General features: G+C 44.3%; 1 protein-coding gene across 6 annotated transcripts in view; it reads right to left on the reverse strand.

Moving 5' to 3' along the window:
- CACNB4 (calcium voltage-gated channel auxiliary subunit beta 4) overlaps positions 1 to 18200 on the reverse strand; it is a 109000-nt gene that overhangs the window by 52235 nt on the left and 38565 nt on the right. For 2 of the 6 annotated variants that reach the window (XM_055811544.1, XM_055811546.1), the window contains exon 1: positions 13831 to 14080. The exons of the other annotated variants lie outside the window; for them this stretch is intronic. In XM_055811544.1, the coding sequence (XP_055667519.1) occupies positions 13831 to 13875 (45 nt within the window). In that variant the 5' untranslated portion in view covers positions 13876 to 14080. Of the gene's footprint in view, positions 1 to 13830; positions 14081 to 18200 lie in introns of those variants that run through there. 6 annotated transcript variants of the gene reach the window in all.

Raw genomic sequence — 18200 nt, forward strand, 5'->3', positions numbered from 1 at the left:
GGATGTAGTAATCTTCTTCTGGACAACTCTCAAGTAGTAACAATGTATTCAGGAAAGCCTTCATCCTGCAAGTGTTTTTTTCCACAGTATGCAAACTTTTTTTTTTTTTTTCCATCTTCCAAATGTATATAGTCCAGTCACTGGGAGGCGTAACACCTCTTTCATGAAGCACAGTGCTTCACACATGAAATACACTGAAATATATGTCACTTTGAAGTTGTCAATTGAACAATTCTCCCATGCGGGTGCACTTTTATCTGCAGAGTACATACAGCACCAGCTACAACCTCCCTTTTTCAAAAAACCATCTCGGAAAATGAGAGGCTCAGAAAGAACAAGAGGAATAACCAAACACATCAAGGACATGTTTGGAGAGAGAGATACCAAAGTAACAGGGAAATTGCTTTCTCAAGGGCTGGGGGAAATGGGATGAGGATGGAGGGGGACAGGACACACTACTTCATTCAAAACCCTGTGTACAAATTCCTGCACAATGTAAGCCTATACAGTACCTGAATGAGCTAGGAGAGTAGTACTGGACACCTCTTGTTTAAAAATAAGATAGGAAAGGTTTTGCAATTAAATGGAAAGGTGCAAATTTAATTCTAAGCCAACAAACTAACTAGGTGATCTTTAAGGTCCCTTCCAAGCCAAACCAAAAAGGAAGCATTTGTCTGTGACATTCAGAACAGAGCAGTGGAGCTGAAAATTTAAGACGGTTCTTAAATATTATTATCAGTAAGACATCTTCAGCATATGTATAACTAGTGCCAGCACCAGCACAAAAAGTGTCATTCAATGGCAAGTTTCAAAGCCTAAATCAACTTCTTAATTCCATTCAGCAAAACAACTTTTATTATCCACCACAACTCTATGAATTTCAAATGTACAACAGGAAATATTCCAGTCCGTGACTCTTCCTCTTACACTCCCACTCATACTGTATGTTTACATATAGCAGACCTAATCTATTAAAGGGAAGGATTACTTAATGCATTCCTGAAACAAATCCACTCTAGGGTGTAACACAATAGCTATTCAACAATGTACTAAAACACTTCCTACCACCCTACTCCTTAGGACAGCAAGTAAACAGTAACAGACAACAGTAATTAGCATGGAAAAACGTAGGGAGGCAAAGTATAATTCATTTGTCTGTTTTTCCATCTGTCAATATCCTGTTCATTTTCTAATAAGAGATCAATAAAAAATGCAAAGTTCTAATATTCCTGTTCTATGATGTGCAAAAAAGGTCTTGAGAACATTTTAACTAGAATAAGCACTAGAATGGGGATGAAGTTGCTTCTCTTATCTTGTCAGAAACTTTGAAAACAAGTAACACTTCAAAATGATTTTGCCCACTTTTTTTAACAGGCACTTCACCAAGTACACTTTTAGTACATCTGCATATCAGTAAGGTCATTTTGCTTAAAGAACAAAGGCTCCTGTGAGGTGAGAGACTGCTATCGTTCCGGATTCACCAGTAGGTACACACATAAAATGACATCAGGTATCTCTGCTAAGCAGCTTTCTTGCACAGCCAGATCAATTCCCTCGTCTCCTGACACTCCGTTACAAGGAAACAAAGTGGTGATAGTAACTTTGCAAGATTTAAAAAAAAAAAAATATCTAAGATGAACAAAGTTGATCAAGGCATCTGGAGGGTAAAGAGACCACCACACATGGGGCTCCTGCCGGTTTACTCTCCTTGCAGCACTGACCTACAGCAACTAGTGCTTGCCACTTGCTTGCTTCTGGCTAGGTCAAACAGTCTTTCAGTAGCTCAGAAGGTAGCCCTGGCTGGTTGGGAGGCCCGAGACACACGGCAGGAACGCATCACGTCCCACCTCCGGGTCTTGGCAGTCTTGCCCGGAAATCCTGAAATACTATACAGTCATACAGTGACAGCGTGGGTGCCATTCAGCAGGACAAAGAAGAGATCCTCACTAGGAAGAAAACTTGCATGTCCTCCGGATCTGGCTCATTCTGGTATTCAGACATGAAAACAGTTGTGGAGAGACCTTTTTCCCAGGGGCTGAAACTTCCTTCTGCACGTGCGAAGACCAGCCCCCCAGTTCTCAAAGGCTGTACTAGAACACTAAGGAGAGGGTCTGGCATTCCATACATTAATCCTGGTGCCAGAGTCCACAGAGCATCTGACACTGCAGTCCGGTAAGGGGGTACCGTGCACAGCAGCAGACAGACTTCTGCTTATCAGCAAGGGAGAGCGTACACCAGGAGGCAGCTGGAAGCAGGACAAGTTCTTCTAGGTGTAGCACCAGCATTTAAGTCACAGAACATGCTCACAGTCATAAGATCACGCTGCAGATCATGCCCAGTAGCGCAGCTGCGTCCCCACACTGGACAAACCTTTCATTAACCTAGCTTGAGTCAACAGCAAGGACTGCCTGGGTGGAGGCAGGATGAGTACAATTACAGCCCGCTGAATCACAGGTACTTCTCTTCCTAGCTTGGTGTCACTTGGAGACATATTTCTGTGGTATCTGTCATTCCTGGAGTGCAGTGGGTTTATTCTTGAGCTTTCATCATGCCGTTTAGGACAGAGCCCTTGGTGCCAGGAGCTGCTGCTAGGTTTGACAGAGAAGCAGCCTTTGCAAGGCAGAGCTAGCTGCCATCAGATTTTTTTCCTTGGTGAGGTTTTCTCTGCATTGGTCATAATTTAACCTTCTCTGCCAAAGAACGATGCCGAGGCTTGTTTTGTCAGAACCTGATGAGAGCACCACTAATTGTTCTGCAAAATAAAATTTTATCGTGGTAACTCAAGACCTACACACCTTAGCAGAGATTAACTGATGATTTTTTGGAATACATGATTTTTCCAGGCAAAAAGAGAGATACATTCTTCAGGGGATACTCCAATCACAGAAAGACTGTGGCTTAAAAATATTGTCAGAAACCCTGCATGGAAAGGAGAAGTTTGTAAAGAAAAGAAAGGGGGGGTAACCATTAGAAAATTATTTTATTTACAGGGTTGCTACAGTAGGAGATCAAAGGATGAAAGGTTCTGAAAAAGCTTAGTTTAAACTAATAGGCCAGAGCTTTTCAGATTACCCAGCTCTGTAAGCAGGAAGGGGGAACGGGAGGATACCTTGACTACTTCACCCTATAGCTTGTCCCACAGCAGTAAGAGCTGCAAACGGCTCATTTATGGCCATAATGGACATGGCTATTAACAAAAAATATAATAATCCCCCGGCCTCATACACTCTAAGAGCACCTAGTACAGCATCTACAGCAATACACTCTCAATGAAAACTTGACATTTATGATAATGCAATCACTAACTGTCATGCCATTGTACCAAGGACAAACAGCCCACGGGAGGAAGCAGAAACAGCAAACCAGCTGAGCAGCGAGAGAGTTGATTTGCAGGGAAATGTCCCAGCACAGAAAAAAACAACAAGAGAGGACTCACAGAGAAAATGTATTTGGTATAAGCAGAATTTTCTCAAAATAGAAAGGCTTGTAAAGTTTTATATGAAGTGTTAACAGCTCATTCAAACGCGCACTTCACCACTTCAGTACTCAGCAAGATGATAGGGAGTATTTTTTCCTCATGATTTCTTCCATGTTGCTGTAATAAATCAAATCACTGCCAGGCTGCATTCCCCATGCTGGTGAAACAGCACAGCCAAATTGCTCCATCTCTGTAACTTACATAGCCTTTGTACTACTCGACTTTTTAGGAAAATAAACCCCCCCAAAAAAAACCAGAAGAGGAGCCCTTATCACCCTCCTCCAGGGTTTTCCGGCTTTTCCATGCCCTTGTGAAAACTAAAATCCTCACAGCCCTGTGAAGCACAGTAGACCCTGTAGCCCACCATTGCTGCTCTGAGCCCTTTTCTTAAAACCCGTTCTGACAAGGCTAGCTTTAGAGAAACAGAAAATGCAGATTAACATCTCGCATTGTGCATGCACAAAATCAGGCACTGCTGACTTCCTCCAGCTCTCTGTGCTGGGTGGGAAAGCTTGGCCAACTCTGGACGTATGGGTAATCCTCCAAATCAAAAATAAAGTTTACCTGATCAGCACCATGGGCTAGACAAAGATAGATAGGTGAGAACAAGACAGAGTCATCAGAACTTGCAGCTGGACACACACACCCTGGCACCTTCTCACCTCCCTTTCTGCTCTGGAAGTCCTCCTTCAACTTTCATAGAGCAACAGAATAGCTGAGGTTGAAAGGGACCTCCTGAGCCAACCCCCCCATATGTACATATATATACACATATGTATGTGTATATATAGACACAAACCCATCATCTGTTCAAAGTGAGTATGTTAGGAGCCGAGCCAATTTAAGGAAAGACAGAGCCTAAGAGGAAGGGAAAGTAGCGAAAGATGCAGGACCAAGGAGGAGGGGGCCTCAAAGTTATTCAGCACATGCTACACTGCCTACCTGTGCTTGGAGGCACTTCCCTCTAACCCACCCAGCTGTCTACTTCTCCTCTCATTTCTCAAGAACCGCTCTCTTGTGCCTTTTCCAGAGAAGAAATCCCTTCCGATGTCCAGTAATGCAGAGAAAAACCAGTGCACCAGCACATGAGCCAGTAAGCTTTAATGGGGCAAGGGAGCTACAGTCCAATCCTTCTTTTCTTTGGTTTATGAAACAATCAGTGAAAAGTTCCCTCCAAGCCATGCTCCCAAACAGCTTCATATATAGATGATGCTACATCAGATGTGACTGGCAGGCAGCTAAACTCATTTGGCATGCATGGGTCCATGACCTGAAAGATGTCGTGAGTGAAGAGAATCAAGATGCCCACTAGCAACAGACCCCTCCTGAAAGAGGAAACCTACCTATTAACAGGCTGTTACCCTCCTCACTGTGCTCCATGCAGAAGCACAAACTTACTGCACGTGAATATAAGTACATGTTCAAGACACGGAAAGAAGGAAGGGACATGGCAAAATGAGCCACTCAAGAACTGAAATCAGTTCACTGTTGGCATGAAAACCAGCAACAAAGTACTGTTGAAAAATACAAATCACGATGTGATGAAAGTTTGCAAGCAAATATTGACACCACCTGTGATCCCTACAGAACTCAGCATTCAGCCAGCTAAATGATATTTTGAAATTAATTACTGGATTCCAAATGACCACGAACAGTGTTCAGGCTTGTCCTGTTTGTAAAATAATCTGCATTTGTGTAAGTTGCTGATTTTTAAAAACAGGCTCCACTATCTCTGTAAATACATCCTCAATGGAAAAAAATCTAACAGCTCAGTATCTCACATGCTGAATGTGTTTTAGGGAGATAGGGAAGCAACCCATGACAACAACAAATCCTAGGTTAAGCTTCTTCCCTTGTTATTTATTATTCCTATGATGTGTTCCTTCAGCACCAAGAGCCACACTCCTCCCTCACATGCCCTTGAGCCCAGGGAGAGCTGTTTATGCTTCCCAGCAGCAGCATTTTCTTAAGCATTGGCAAATTTTTTAAGCAATCTACAATCGAGGATCAGCACATTTGTGAGAAGCCCTTGTCATTTTGGCTGCACTCCATGGTCATTCAAGAGTTCACCAAAAGGAATCCAAAAGCAGGAGTAAAACTATAGTTAATTACACACTTTAGTCCTTTATATGAACAAACAATATTACTAAAAACACACTATCCCCATCAAGTGAGCTCTTACTTGCAGTTGAAATTGAAAACACAGTTAGCTATTCCTCATTGTTTCTATTGTTTAGATGACTCAAAGCTTTTTTCCCCGCCATTTTAATGTATTTTTGCTGAAAAAAATACCTCTATGCAAACAGCAGGCAGTAAATTGTAAAAATTATGTACGATTCTTACTGAAAGTTTTATTTGACTACCATACTATCAAATCACAACATCACATTTAACAAACAGAGGATCTGAGTAAGACAGAAAACCATTTTCATGTAAGCACAAAACATTAGACATGATGAGAATAGCTGATGTTGTGGTAGTAGTAGGACTTTGGAAATTTTAGGAGGAAAAACCTAAGCAAAAACACCCAAGCAAACCTCAGAACAGAAAACAAGCTAACTTTGCAACTCCTGTCAGACAGCCCTCTATACAAAAGAAAATTGTTAGGCAGATGATGATTCTTTAGTTGAGGCAATCTATTAAGAAGTAATAGAAATGAAAAGAGATTTGAAACTGTCAAAAACACACAAACGCTTTGATCATATAAAAGCCAAATCTCAGTGAGAATTGAGGAAACATAATGGGCAGAGGATAATCTCTTTTTACCAGAAATTGTCAACTATGTTCCCAGTCAAGACAGACTTCACATTTGAAACTAAAAATCCTACATAAACAAACAGCAAGTAGATAACTGGTAGCAGTTAGGCAAATGATCCTGGAATGACTAGGTCCTGATGACATTACTCACCCTTTTTGGATTAAACATTAGAAAACTTAACTAATTCAAATGAAAAAGAAAGAACAGCTATGCTTGAAGAGAAGCTGAGTGTTACCAACAAATGAATGGCACTGCAAACGCTGTTCTCTCAGTTCACGTACACATCCATGGTCTCTCAGAGGAGTAACAGAAAGTAAATCCAACTGCCTCCTACTGATGACCAGCCCCACAACTGATGGTCTTACAAGACCACCCACCCACTGTTTTATAAAAGCAAATCTCCCAAAGAAGGGCAGCTTCAGCAGTCTTCATCTCACTTGCCTTCTTGTCATCAACCACAAGGAAAACTCAGCGTCTCACAGACGGTCTGTACGACTGGGTACTCGGCATGTTCCCTCTGCAGTCTTACCCTATAATTAATTTTACCTATAAACCAAGCAAAGATTTTGCAAGTATGGAAATGGAAACTCCTCTGTGCACTGTAAAGAGTGCGTGTATCACCAGGCTTTCCACCACCAGAGAATCCTGCTGGCAAGCATGCTGGAAAAAAAAAAGAAAAATGTGTTGACTCTCACTTGCAGCCTTCATCCCTGCCTGTTAAATCCATCAATCCATATAAAATGACAATCAGATCTCAAGAATCTGATCTAGACTACCAACTTTCAATATTCAGCCTGAAAATTTCAGACGGGACCTGTGGAAACGATATAACTAATAACCACCAAAACCCCTCTAACCCCACTGAAAGTCTTAGGTTTTATTTGACAGCTGCATGAAGCCTCCTGCTTGGTCTCAGCTGCCTGCAGGACAACTATGTTCTATCAAACCAACTGGCTATAACAAAACTCGCTACAGTAACTGGCTCTGGGATAGCAGAAAGGTGACAAATTCTGCAGGCAGAGAATGAATTTCAGAAGAGAGTGCAAGTGAAGGCCTATGACTACCCCTTCCCAAGGACGGCCCGTCAGGCTGTCATTTCCCTTTGAGAGGGGTAAGAAGCCACGATACACCAGCTGCCACTTTAAATGTATTCGCTATATAAACAGTGGACCAATGTTTTGGGCTGCAGCTTCTGCATGGATCTACAGTTACTGCAAGCAATGCTGCAGAATACTTTGTAAGTAAATGGAATGCAAAGCACAAGTCTTTAAAACTACACTAACTGGAAGAGTTTTGTAGAATAATCACCAAAGAGACAGGATGAAAAATACACAATTCATTTATATCCCATTCTCAACCTATGACAACTGAGAAGGTGTATGAAGCAAGCAAAGGCCACCTTTTCTTCTCCTTTAGAGATCAGAGAGGTACCATGCAGAAATCCAATCAATATTTGAATATGAGCTTCCCTGACATGGTTTGGTTTTCTATGATGACATTTTTCTACTTGAGCAGCACCCAGAGATGTTCTTGTCTTAGTTGCCCTGAGAAAAAGTGTACACTAGCAACCGAAGGAATGACTACTGTGAAGAGTAATGTCAATGAACTAGAGAAAGGGAGTGGAATACACTATTCTCAAAATACTGACACTGACCATTTGTGTGGTGAATTAAATGCATTTTCCTCCTATTCCCATCACCTCTTTCCTAAAAATTCTCAGCAATGCTCTCAATTATATGCAATAACTGGAGACAAAACCTACAGATCAGCATGGATTTTACACAGACGTCACATCAAACTTCTGTATAGTGGAATGAATATTGCCCTGCATCACAGCGGTCTCCTTTCTGGCTCCTGCAGCATACACATGCTGTCATCAAGATGTGGTAACACCACAATTTGTACCACTGGTTAACAATACACTGGACTCCAAGCAGAGCCTTCTACCCTAATGTATGACCTAAAGCCATGCTGATGAAATTCGTATCTGTCACCACACATATTGCCAGTATGATAATGCTATATGCTGTAATGATATGCTATATATTGCGCTGCCAGCCACAATTTCCCAACTCCCTGCTACAGCCCTGATACGCCAGGGCTGTAGAAACTGCTACAGAGTTCAGGAAAGCTTCTGCATGCACAGTCCTTCTCACTGCCCTTTTTTTGGCAAACTGTGTGAACATTAGCTACCAGGGTCAGTCTCACCAGTGTTTAGTTCCTATAAACACCAAAGGACTTTCATAATCTAAAATGCTTTTGTGGATCTGGGCATGAGTCCCACCAAAAGCGTTTATCTAAATCTTGGTGATAGACTCTGAACTTGTATAATATCTTTGATTGAAGCACACCACCCTGGCTTACAAACCAGTAAAAAAAAAGTCCCGCTTGCCTGGCGTACTAAGTCCCCTTTAGCATCAGCAGTAGACAGCTGGCTGCAGACGCAGGGACGAGAAGAGCCCAAGGGAAACCAGAGCAGGGTTAGATGCAGGCTAAACAGCTAAGAAAAGGCATGAAAAGAAGGTGCACGTATGGCTTAGGAGCAGGAGACTATGCTGGAGAAAAAGCAAAGAGGTAAACACAGTTAACAAAAAGACCTACTACAACAGAGCTGTATAGGGCAAGAAAAGACCACCTTTCCTCCTCCTTTAGAGATCAGGGAGGTACCACACAGAAATCCAATCAAAAAAGACAGGCAGAAGATGAAGGCATAAATTGAACGTCACCTTAAATGACGTGAAACCAAGGAGGAAGAAGATGGCTGGAACGAGAAACACTGGCATTATTAAGCAGAAAGGCACATGGAGCGAGTGCTGCAGGCTGTCACCAGCTCCCACTGAGCAGTGATGCTGCACAGCACCCTCGCTCCCACACAGGCACCACCACAGCCATGCAACAGGGGCTTCTCACCCAAGTTGGCTCCCCAGCTCTGCCCACACCCAGCCCTGGCTAATCCTGTGCCAGGCCACCCCTTGGACCCTCTTCGCTCTTTTTCCTGATGCAAAACCAACTGAACTTCTAAAAGGCAGCTATTTCCAACAGCTCTGATAACTGATTCAAGTACACAAGATAAAGCCTCTCACATGTTGGCAACCATTAAACTTACACCTTGTGAGAAGTGCGGAAAGCCATTTCACATGCTCAGGTGTTGCTCTGAAATGACTGCTTTGGAGATATAGATATGAACAAGCAATCTAAAAGGGACCAGTCGGATAGTTCTGCAGGTGCAAAAAGGCTGACACTTACTTACAGCGGGTGTCATTCCTGATCATTTGCTGGGGCTGGAAAGGACTCCGCATTAGAGGTACTTGTTGCTAATTCATGGAGAGAATTTTTCAATTAAATAGTGTTTTAATGGAAAATGTAATTTTACAGAAAAAGCAATTTCTTAAGAGAAAGTTTCATTGAAGTTTGTTTCTGAAAAAGATGGAGTCTTTACTGAAACCAAAAAGCACTGGGAAATTCTGGACTGACATATCAAGCAGCATTCAGATCTTTCCCTGCCACAAACAGACATACACCTGTTAGCTCACAGCTGTGAAGGTGAAACAGTATTATTTGCTTACCCAACAGACCTCGCTGTGTTAAGTCCCCTGTGCTAGTGGGGTTTTATGTCTTATTCTCTTGTTATGAAGAGTGCAAGACATACTTCTCTGCAAGGCAAACAAGCTTTCATTCCAAAAGGGTGACTGTTTAGAACTACCCAGAGCACTAAAACAAAGCCCCCAAAACTCCCAAAATCACAGGGCAGGCTAACAAAAAAGGCAAAAATCTTCACTGGGCAGATCGTTCTCTCTAGGGTCATGCACCTTCCATCACCTGAAAGCCTGCAGTTTCTGTGGTTCATTACAAGGGTACTGGTGCCCGCAAAAGTTGTCTGCTTCCGTATCTCTGCACCTCTTTTTTTTTTAATGTGTCAACTACTTTTTGTCTACAATCACTGGTAGGTTTTTCTTCAGCTTCAACAGTGTAATTTTCCTCCTCCAAAAAGCCTCACACTAGCTAGTGCATCATCTACTTCACATTAATCATCACAGCTGGTAATGGATTGTAATACCCATGCACACACTCATTTCTTTATATATACGTAAATAAAAATATGTAGTTGGCATATATTTTATATATACACACACATACTAACACCCTATAATACTAGCTTCAATTACAAAAATAATGTAGGTATCTGTTCACTGTTAAAAATCGTCACGTTTGTTCCAGGTTTTAAAAGGAAAATTTCACCTGCATACTTCTACAGTGTCCTCTTAATCAGTTAATCTGTATATTATCTACCAGAAGATATTAGGCATAAATTCAGTAGCTACCTCAGTTTCCCTTTCTTTTCCAACAGCAAGCATGTGCCTCTGTGTAAGTACCATACACTGAGGGTTCATCTTTTCCTCCAACACAAATTAAATTTGAAAGGTACACACAGGACTTACAATGGGTACAGGTTTATTACTGAAAAAAGCCTTATAATGGCTATCTGAAGTCCTGTGCCATTCAGCTGATTTCTAACTGTAACACCACTAGGTTAGTTTGAAGCAGTTCAGAGGCACTCGGCAACACACATCTATTTCAGTCTGTCAAAGATCAACAAAGGTTAACCCTTGATCACAACTGCTGCTCTTCTCTCTGCTTTCATCAATAAGGAACAGATACACCCTGACAAAGCAGTCTGCTAGCTAATATCTTTACATTGTAGGGGCAAATCCCAAGGAAGGAGGGTGAGTGGATTTTCATTTTGGCTCTGTCATTAGAGCTAGGCACAGCTTTAGCTCCTACATCTCCACGGAAGCCCTGCCTGGGAGAGTGCCTAAAGCACGCTCAGCAGCCACACTGGCCAGGCTCACCCCAGAGCAGCTGCCTGCCCAGCCAGGGGCCGAGACAGACCTGAGCCAACACTGCTTAGCCCACCAGGTTGCAACAGCTTTCTTCTACTTCAGATGTGCTTGCACCAGGATTTCCATCAGAGAAAAGACAGAGTGAACCTGGTCCACGTACAAAGTGATGAAAGCTGGGATAAAAAATATAATGTTATGTTACCTCTTATTTCTTGCCATGAATATTAGGCTGTATGGGTTTTATAAGGGCAAATGCCTACTTTAGGAAGATGTTACTGTACCAGAATGACTCATCTTGATACGGTTTATTTTATGCTAGAAGCATGGCAAATAGCACAAGTCCTCGATCACATCTCCCTGCGCTTCAGGGAATGAAAGAGAACATACAGTATACAAGCTCGTAGTTCCTTCAGTTCACTAGCTGCACAGCACCTGGGCTAAGCCTTCCAGGTCCTAAACCCCAGAACAATACAGAGGCCTTTTCTTTAATCTTTGTACGCTCACAGTTATTTTCTCTTAACCACAGGGAACCAGTGTTCTACCCTTGATTGGTTTTTCACTGTATTAATTCTATTGTGTTGGCTCTCTCTGGCTTGGAAATAATATTCATATGACCCATCAGGCTACCTGTTTGCCAGAATATTGTTGTCTCAGCAAGTATTCTCAATTCATGAGCCAGAATCCAAAACAATAATAAGGTGTAATGTTTTAAGGGTTCAGAAGCATAAAGCAAACAAACACTTGGGGGATTTTATCTGCATTGTGTCTAAGCCTTTGGGGTTTATGGCCTCTAGCTTTTCCATATGACCATGAGATCTAGATTGCTTTTAGGGTTTGATGGTCTGGGTTTTGAGGGTTTTTTTGTTAATGAAAGCTGAGATTCTCACATATTCTCACAATTCCAGAAGTCTATCAAAAACATTCTCAAGTACTGAGAGACTGTAAAATTACAAAAGCTGTAAACAACATTATCATGAACTAGTTACACTGAGTATTAAGGAACCTGGAAACAAATTCTTCATCCCAGTCCTTCAAAGTGGACAGCTAAACCATTCCTCTCGTCTGTTTACTAACACGATTCTTACAGTACAAAGCCTAACACAGATCTTTATGTATCAGGTAGGTCTCTGGTCTTCTGTCATGAGAACTGCTTTTCCCAAATAATGTTCTTGGAAGAAATCAGCAGGGCTTTCCTGAAATACGTGGAGTTAAGCATCTCAGAAGCACCCCCAAATCCCACTAGACATTTATCTGCATTCTCTAGTAAACTTTAAAATCTGGCTTTTATAGATGAAGCATCTATTCTACCGCAACCACTATTCCAGCAAGTTAAGAGTTCTCAGCCATGCTAATATACTTCTAATTTGTCTTCTTCAGAGCATATTAATACTTTGCTGAAAGACACTATGCCAGCACAAGTCAGATTCAGAACTGAGAACAGTTCCGAAGAATTCATGCTCTGCCTTACAAACGCCTGGTTTACAGAAACATCCAGCTGGATCCTAAAACACAGCCCTAAAGGAACCAACACACTCATATGCACTTGGCACGGCAGCTTGTAAGCAGCAGTGAGAGAAAACACACAACACAAATTAACATACACATACTAAAAAGGCAGGAATTTCTGAACTGACCCAAAGCAGTAGAGTTTTGAAATAACGCAAATACATAGTGCTGAAGGATTCAAATACACACTGTTTCCTCTCAACACGGTGTACTGCATAGTACTGAATTCCAATTCTGCACAGTTGTGGTTCCCCTCCCTCTGAAATAAACAGATTCTAAACCAAGTTGCTCGTATGAGGCAACATGTACACAGATTACACTTCCCAGTCCTAGACCAACACGACCTCATTGTCAGGCGAGGAAACAAGCCTCCCCTGAAGCGCTACGGGACCTTGTCCATTCTCCTGGGGATACCACATCATACGATACATACGTCTGCATTGACGTACACTCTATTTTATGTTACAATCTGTGTATTTTACGAGCTGGCCACAACACCTTATGTAACAGATCCCTGTTTAATATGGAACAGCGCGTTCATTGCCGTGGCAATCCCAGCAGTTTCCCTCGCCCCGAGTAATCCTGCCCCACGGGGCTCCTGCACAGCTGCGGCCAGGAGGAAAAGCCACTGGGACAACCGCCGCCACCGCTTCTGATCCTGGGCGTCAAGCTCCGGCCACGGTAACGGGGCACCCTCCGTGCTGCCAGAGAACCATTTTGTGAGGGATGTCACCAGCCTCCCAGCAAGGCTGCTCCAGGCTGGGGGCAGGCGACGGGGTAATCGTTTCCCAACGAACAAGACCAACCTGTCCCGGCTGCTTTTGGCCAAGACAGACGCCGTCACCCCGGGGCGATGCCTCGGCCACCGCGGCACCTGCACGGCCGCTTTGTTAACCCACCGAACGCGCCCCGCTGACGCTGCCCAGGGCACGGCCGACACCGGCGGCAGCCCGGCAACTTGCGCCGCCGTTCCGTCAGACACCAGCGCTGCCGGCAGCAGCGCTCCCCGCCACGCCGCTGCACCCAGGGGAGCGGGAGCCGGCGCTGCCCGCCCCGGGCCGCGCCTGCCCACGGCTGCGGGAGCACAGGCGCGGCTGACCGATGGCAAGCTCTGCCGGGACCCCGAAATACAGCCGCTCCCCCGCGAATTATGTAACGGAGGGAGCACTTCGGGTGGCTCCGGCCGGCGCACGCCACCTCCGGTAACGGAGCCTGGGGGGCGCGGGGCCGCCCCCCTTGGCACTCACCGCCTCCGAGTCTTCAAATCCATGCAGGTACAAATTGTCGTACATGGAGGTCCGCTGACGCCGGGCGCCTCTGTGGGTGCGGAACCGGCGCTGCGAGGCGCCGCGGGGAGGCCGAGCGGCGGCGGGAGGCCTGTGCGGCGGCGGGGCCGAGCCTGCCCTCTCAGCGCTGCGGACGCCCCAGCCGCGCGGCGCCGCCTCCCGCGCCCACCGCCGCCGCAGGTGCCCTGCCGCCGCCGCGCCGCCCCGCAGCCCCCCCCGCGGCCCGCTCCCCGCGCCGCCGCGCCCCATTGGCTGCGCCGCGCCAGCGCCGCGCCGCCATTGGCTGTGCCGCGCCGCTACCGCCGCCGCCGAGCGGGCGCCCCCCAGCACCGCTGCCCCCTGCCGCCGCCTCGGCATCCGCCTCGGGGCGCCCGGCCGCGGCCCTAAGGCTGCCTGCCGCCCGGCCGCCTCTCGCCGCGGGGCCTGAGGGGGAGCGAGGCGGCGCAGGTACCGGGGGCACTTCTTCCTTTCCTTCCTTTCGCACAGCCTCACTTCTTCAAGCTCCCAGAGCACAGCGGCTCATTCCTGAGGAGAAACACCCCTCCCGCAGACTCCCCGCAAGGTGTGGAAACAAGCAAACCAAACCCTAAACGATAAGAATTAAAAGAATCCAAGGTTGGGCCTTATTTACAATGAAATTCAAAAACAGATTTCTAAAACGGCTCCTACTGGAGCGCCGATGCTGAAGTTCCTGGTTCCACCCCTCATTTCGGGCTTGCTTCCGTGGGGTATCAGCCACGCGCAGCTGTACCTCACAGTATGCTGGTGAGATGGGCAAACCTCATTCCACGGGTGAAGAAACCACATCCAGAGAAGCTAATGGACTAAGGGAGTCAGTCACAGAGCAAGGGAACTGCAAAGCCAGCCCTTCACCTGCACGTCTCCTGACTTCCCATCTCGTATGCTTAAGCACCAAATGCTTCTCCTTCCCGGAACGTCAGAACTTGTGCTGTGTACAGCCCTACGTGATTAAAAAAGTAAACAACGAATTAAAAAAAAAATAATTACACAGAAATTATTCATAATTTACTTCTTATTCTTATTAAAACAATTATTTTAAATCTCAGCTTCAGTGCAATCTGGTCTGACATCTCTCCAGTCACAAACACTTCATCTTTTCCATGTGCTTCATCTACTGTTCCTTCCAAAGGCTTAATTTAGTTCTGCAAAGTTACTGCTGATCACTTGCAAAGTGTCTAAAAGACATGTGAAGCAAAGCTGAAGGTCTTACTTTCCCCATATATACAATTCTTGGAACCAGGAACTTCAGCATCGGCGCTCCAGTAGGAGCCGTTTTAGAAATCTGTTTTTGAATTTCAAAACAATATCAAAGATTCCCCAAAGTTTTATATCTTACTCCCAATTTACCTCTACCCCTATGCCCTCCATGCATTCCTTGCTTCTGTCCATATAACCTCCTGGTTTGAAAGACCTTAAGTATTGCATCTAGAGGAAGCATAGTCCCACTGATGATCAAGAGAAGAGTCGGATAGTTAAAGTTTAGGTCTCTTGAAGTGCTTTCCGGGATCAAGTCCTCAGTCTATGAGCTCTTCCAAAAACCACCAACTCCATCTCTAGCCCTGTCCAATGAGCTCATTGCCAGTGTCAATCCAACAAACAAAATAGAGCAAGGAGTAGTTAATAATGAATCTCTGATGGATTTTCAGTGGCCTATTTCAAACAGACAGCACTTCTGTCAGACCGCTCCTGGAAGAACAGTTGTTCAGATGATGGAAACTACCTCTACAACTGATGCTAACTTGCTTCTTCCTGGCCATCTCAACCAAGTGTGGAACAGCCCCAGAGACTGAGCAGCAGCTCCTCCTACCCGAGGGTCATCCTTCCAGACACTCTGGGGCCGAAGAACACAGCAAGCATGTTTTGGCACACTTCATGGTGGTTTGAGCAAGGCTGTTCAGATGGAGGAGGATTTCAGCTTCTAAGACCGTCTTTAAAATTCTCATTAAACCCCCTATACAGGCATTAATGGATCAATTTTTAGGGCCTGTGCTACAGAGCAGGTCCCTTCCTCTCCCCACCTTGAAGATCTGTGCTGTTACAAATTTAAAGAAATAAATACATTGTTGGTGGGAGACTATTAAAATTTAAAACAAGAAGGAATTTCTATGTGCAACATCACAATCATTTGTCAGCTCAAAATAAAAAGGCCATGAAATCACAAGAAGAAAAAGCGTCTGAACTCCACGTAAATTTGTAATAAAATAATTTAATTCAGAAGTCAGAGGAATCACTCTTTGATTTCCAATACTTACATTTCACACTGTCCTTTTAAGACACAGAGGTTATTAAAAATATATATTTAATGACTCAACTTGAAAGGCCCCTAAAACATGCTATAAAAATACACACAGGTCATTAAATAGGGCTTGTACTTGAAAAAGATCTAAACATAAGGGACAGTCGCAAAATCTACTTCAAGCATTTAGCTTAGGTGCCCAAAATATAGCACTTAGGCTGTTTAGTAAGAGCTGGGGCTCTGAATCCCCCTTGAGCAACCTCAAGGTACTTATTCCCAGTTTGCTCAAAGGGCTGTGAGCAGGCACAGCAGTCCTGCCCCCCAACACCTCCACTGGGCCACCAGCGCTTGTCCTGCCCGCCCTGCCCACCAGCTACACCACCCTGCTACCAGCACAAGGGATGGGATGGAGGGGACCTGAACTGCTCCCCCTGCGAAAGAACAAACCTCAGTCAACCCAAACACACACATCTAACACCCCTTTTATGTGTCTATGTTGGGAGAAACTTATGAGAAGAGCCAAAAAAATGCAGGAACCCCTGGATTTATATGTTTTTTTTCCCAGCCATGTGCCTAAAATGCAGAAATATAAATACCTGTAGTACAGAGGAACTCTAAATCAAAGACTGTTTTGAATATTGTGAGGTAATTTATCCAAGAAACATGCAGCAGAAACCAACAGAGGTAGCACACCAAAGCAAGCGAAGAAGACGTCTGGCTCTTCAGAAGTTGTCTGAAAAGTAATCAGGCTCTCAAAATACATTGAGGGAACAGGAGGCTGGATGGAGCTCTGAAACAGGGTGCAAGGAAGGTTTGCAGAGGAGAGGATATACAGGCCAAGAAGAACAACTCAAAATTTATTTCAGTGACAAGCCATCGCTGTTCCACTGTTATCTCTAACACAAGTATCTCTATCCATGACTGCAAAGTATGGGGCATTATTCAGTGAAAGCACGTTACAGTTTTACAATGAAGGACACTGCTATGCTGGATATATCTGGGTGGTCACCTCTTATCAGCTTCCAGAAAGCCAAATCTCTTTGGTTTCAATTTACAGGATAGCTTAGCATAGGCAAAATGTAAAGAGCACAGCAGCAGAGACAGTTAAAAGTTTCATCTTTTTTAGGTGAGCTTCCCAAGGAGTGGTTCAAGCAAACAAAAAAAACCCACTAGAATAAAAGATGAGGGTCACACATTAACTGAAGGTTCTGAGAGATCAAAATCATCCCTGGCCTGTTTCTGAAAGAGAATGCAGACGATCTGATATTATTAGGCAGGGAATTCCACTGCCTCAGGCCACAGAGAAAGACTCTGGTACCTGTCATCTTCAGTCTGCACTTGGCTAACACTAAAGTAGCTAACATCCAAAAACCCATCGGTTTGTGTGCGTGCACACACATAGCTGTGAGAGACCCGGTGAAAACATGTAAGGGGTAAATGAGCTGAATTGAGTCTTTTTAAGGTCTAACCCTTCAAAATATTTTTTCTAAATGGTGTCAGTTCCTGTATTATACATTTTGTTTGTATCATTCGTTTGTGATGTTAATCTTCAAAGACTGGTAAATAGGCATTTTCAAGCAGTCTGGTCTCTAATTTTACTAGGATTTAATCATGGTGCGTTGCAATCTTTATAAGCATGTGGGATACTCCTCACCGAGGATGGCCACCCTCTGATGATGTTGGCAGGACCGCTGTGAAGTAGCTTTCATGTGGATTTACTGCAATATTGTTTGCAGGGCGCATATGTTGTCCTCTGATCTCAGCCCACAACTCCACATGTTCCCAAGGGCGTAAATTTTGAAGGAGATGTAAACAAAGACCACAAAACAATCTAGTTCCTATAGGATCTGTCATCTGTCAAAAAACAGGCTGTCCCATCACTGAAGACACATAACATGAGTTCAGGTGGCTTAACAACAGAGCTATTATTTGGAATCACCTTAAGGGCCATGAATTGTTATTGCTGGGTAATTAGAAGCCTCCTCCTTCTCAGGACCTTTCACAGGCTTCATAAGAAGTCTGAAGTTAAAGGAACAGGCTTGCCAAAAATGTGTGCTGGACTTGCAGCGGAATG

The sequence above is a fragment of the Falco peregrinus genome, chromosome 8 (genome assembly GCF_023634155.1).
Source record: "Falco peregrinus isolate bFalPer1 chromosome 8, bFalPer1.pri, whole genome shotgun sequence".
Taxonomy (NCBI): domain Eukaryota; kingdom Metazoa; phylum Chordata; class Aves; order Falconiformes; family Falconidae; genus Falco; species Falco peregrinus.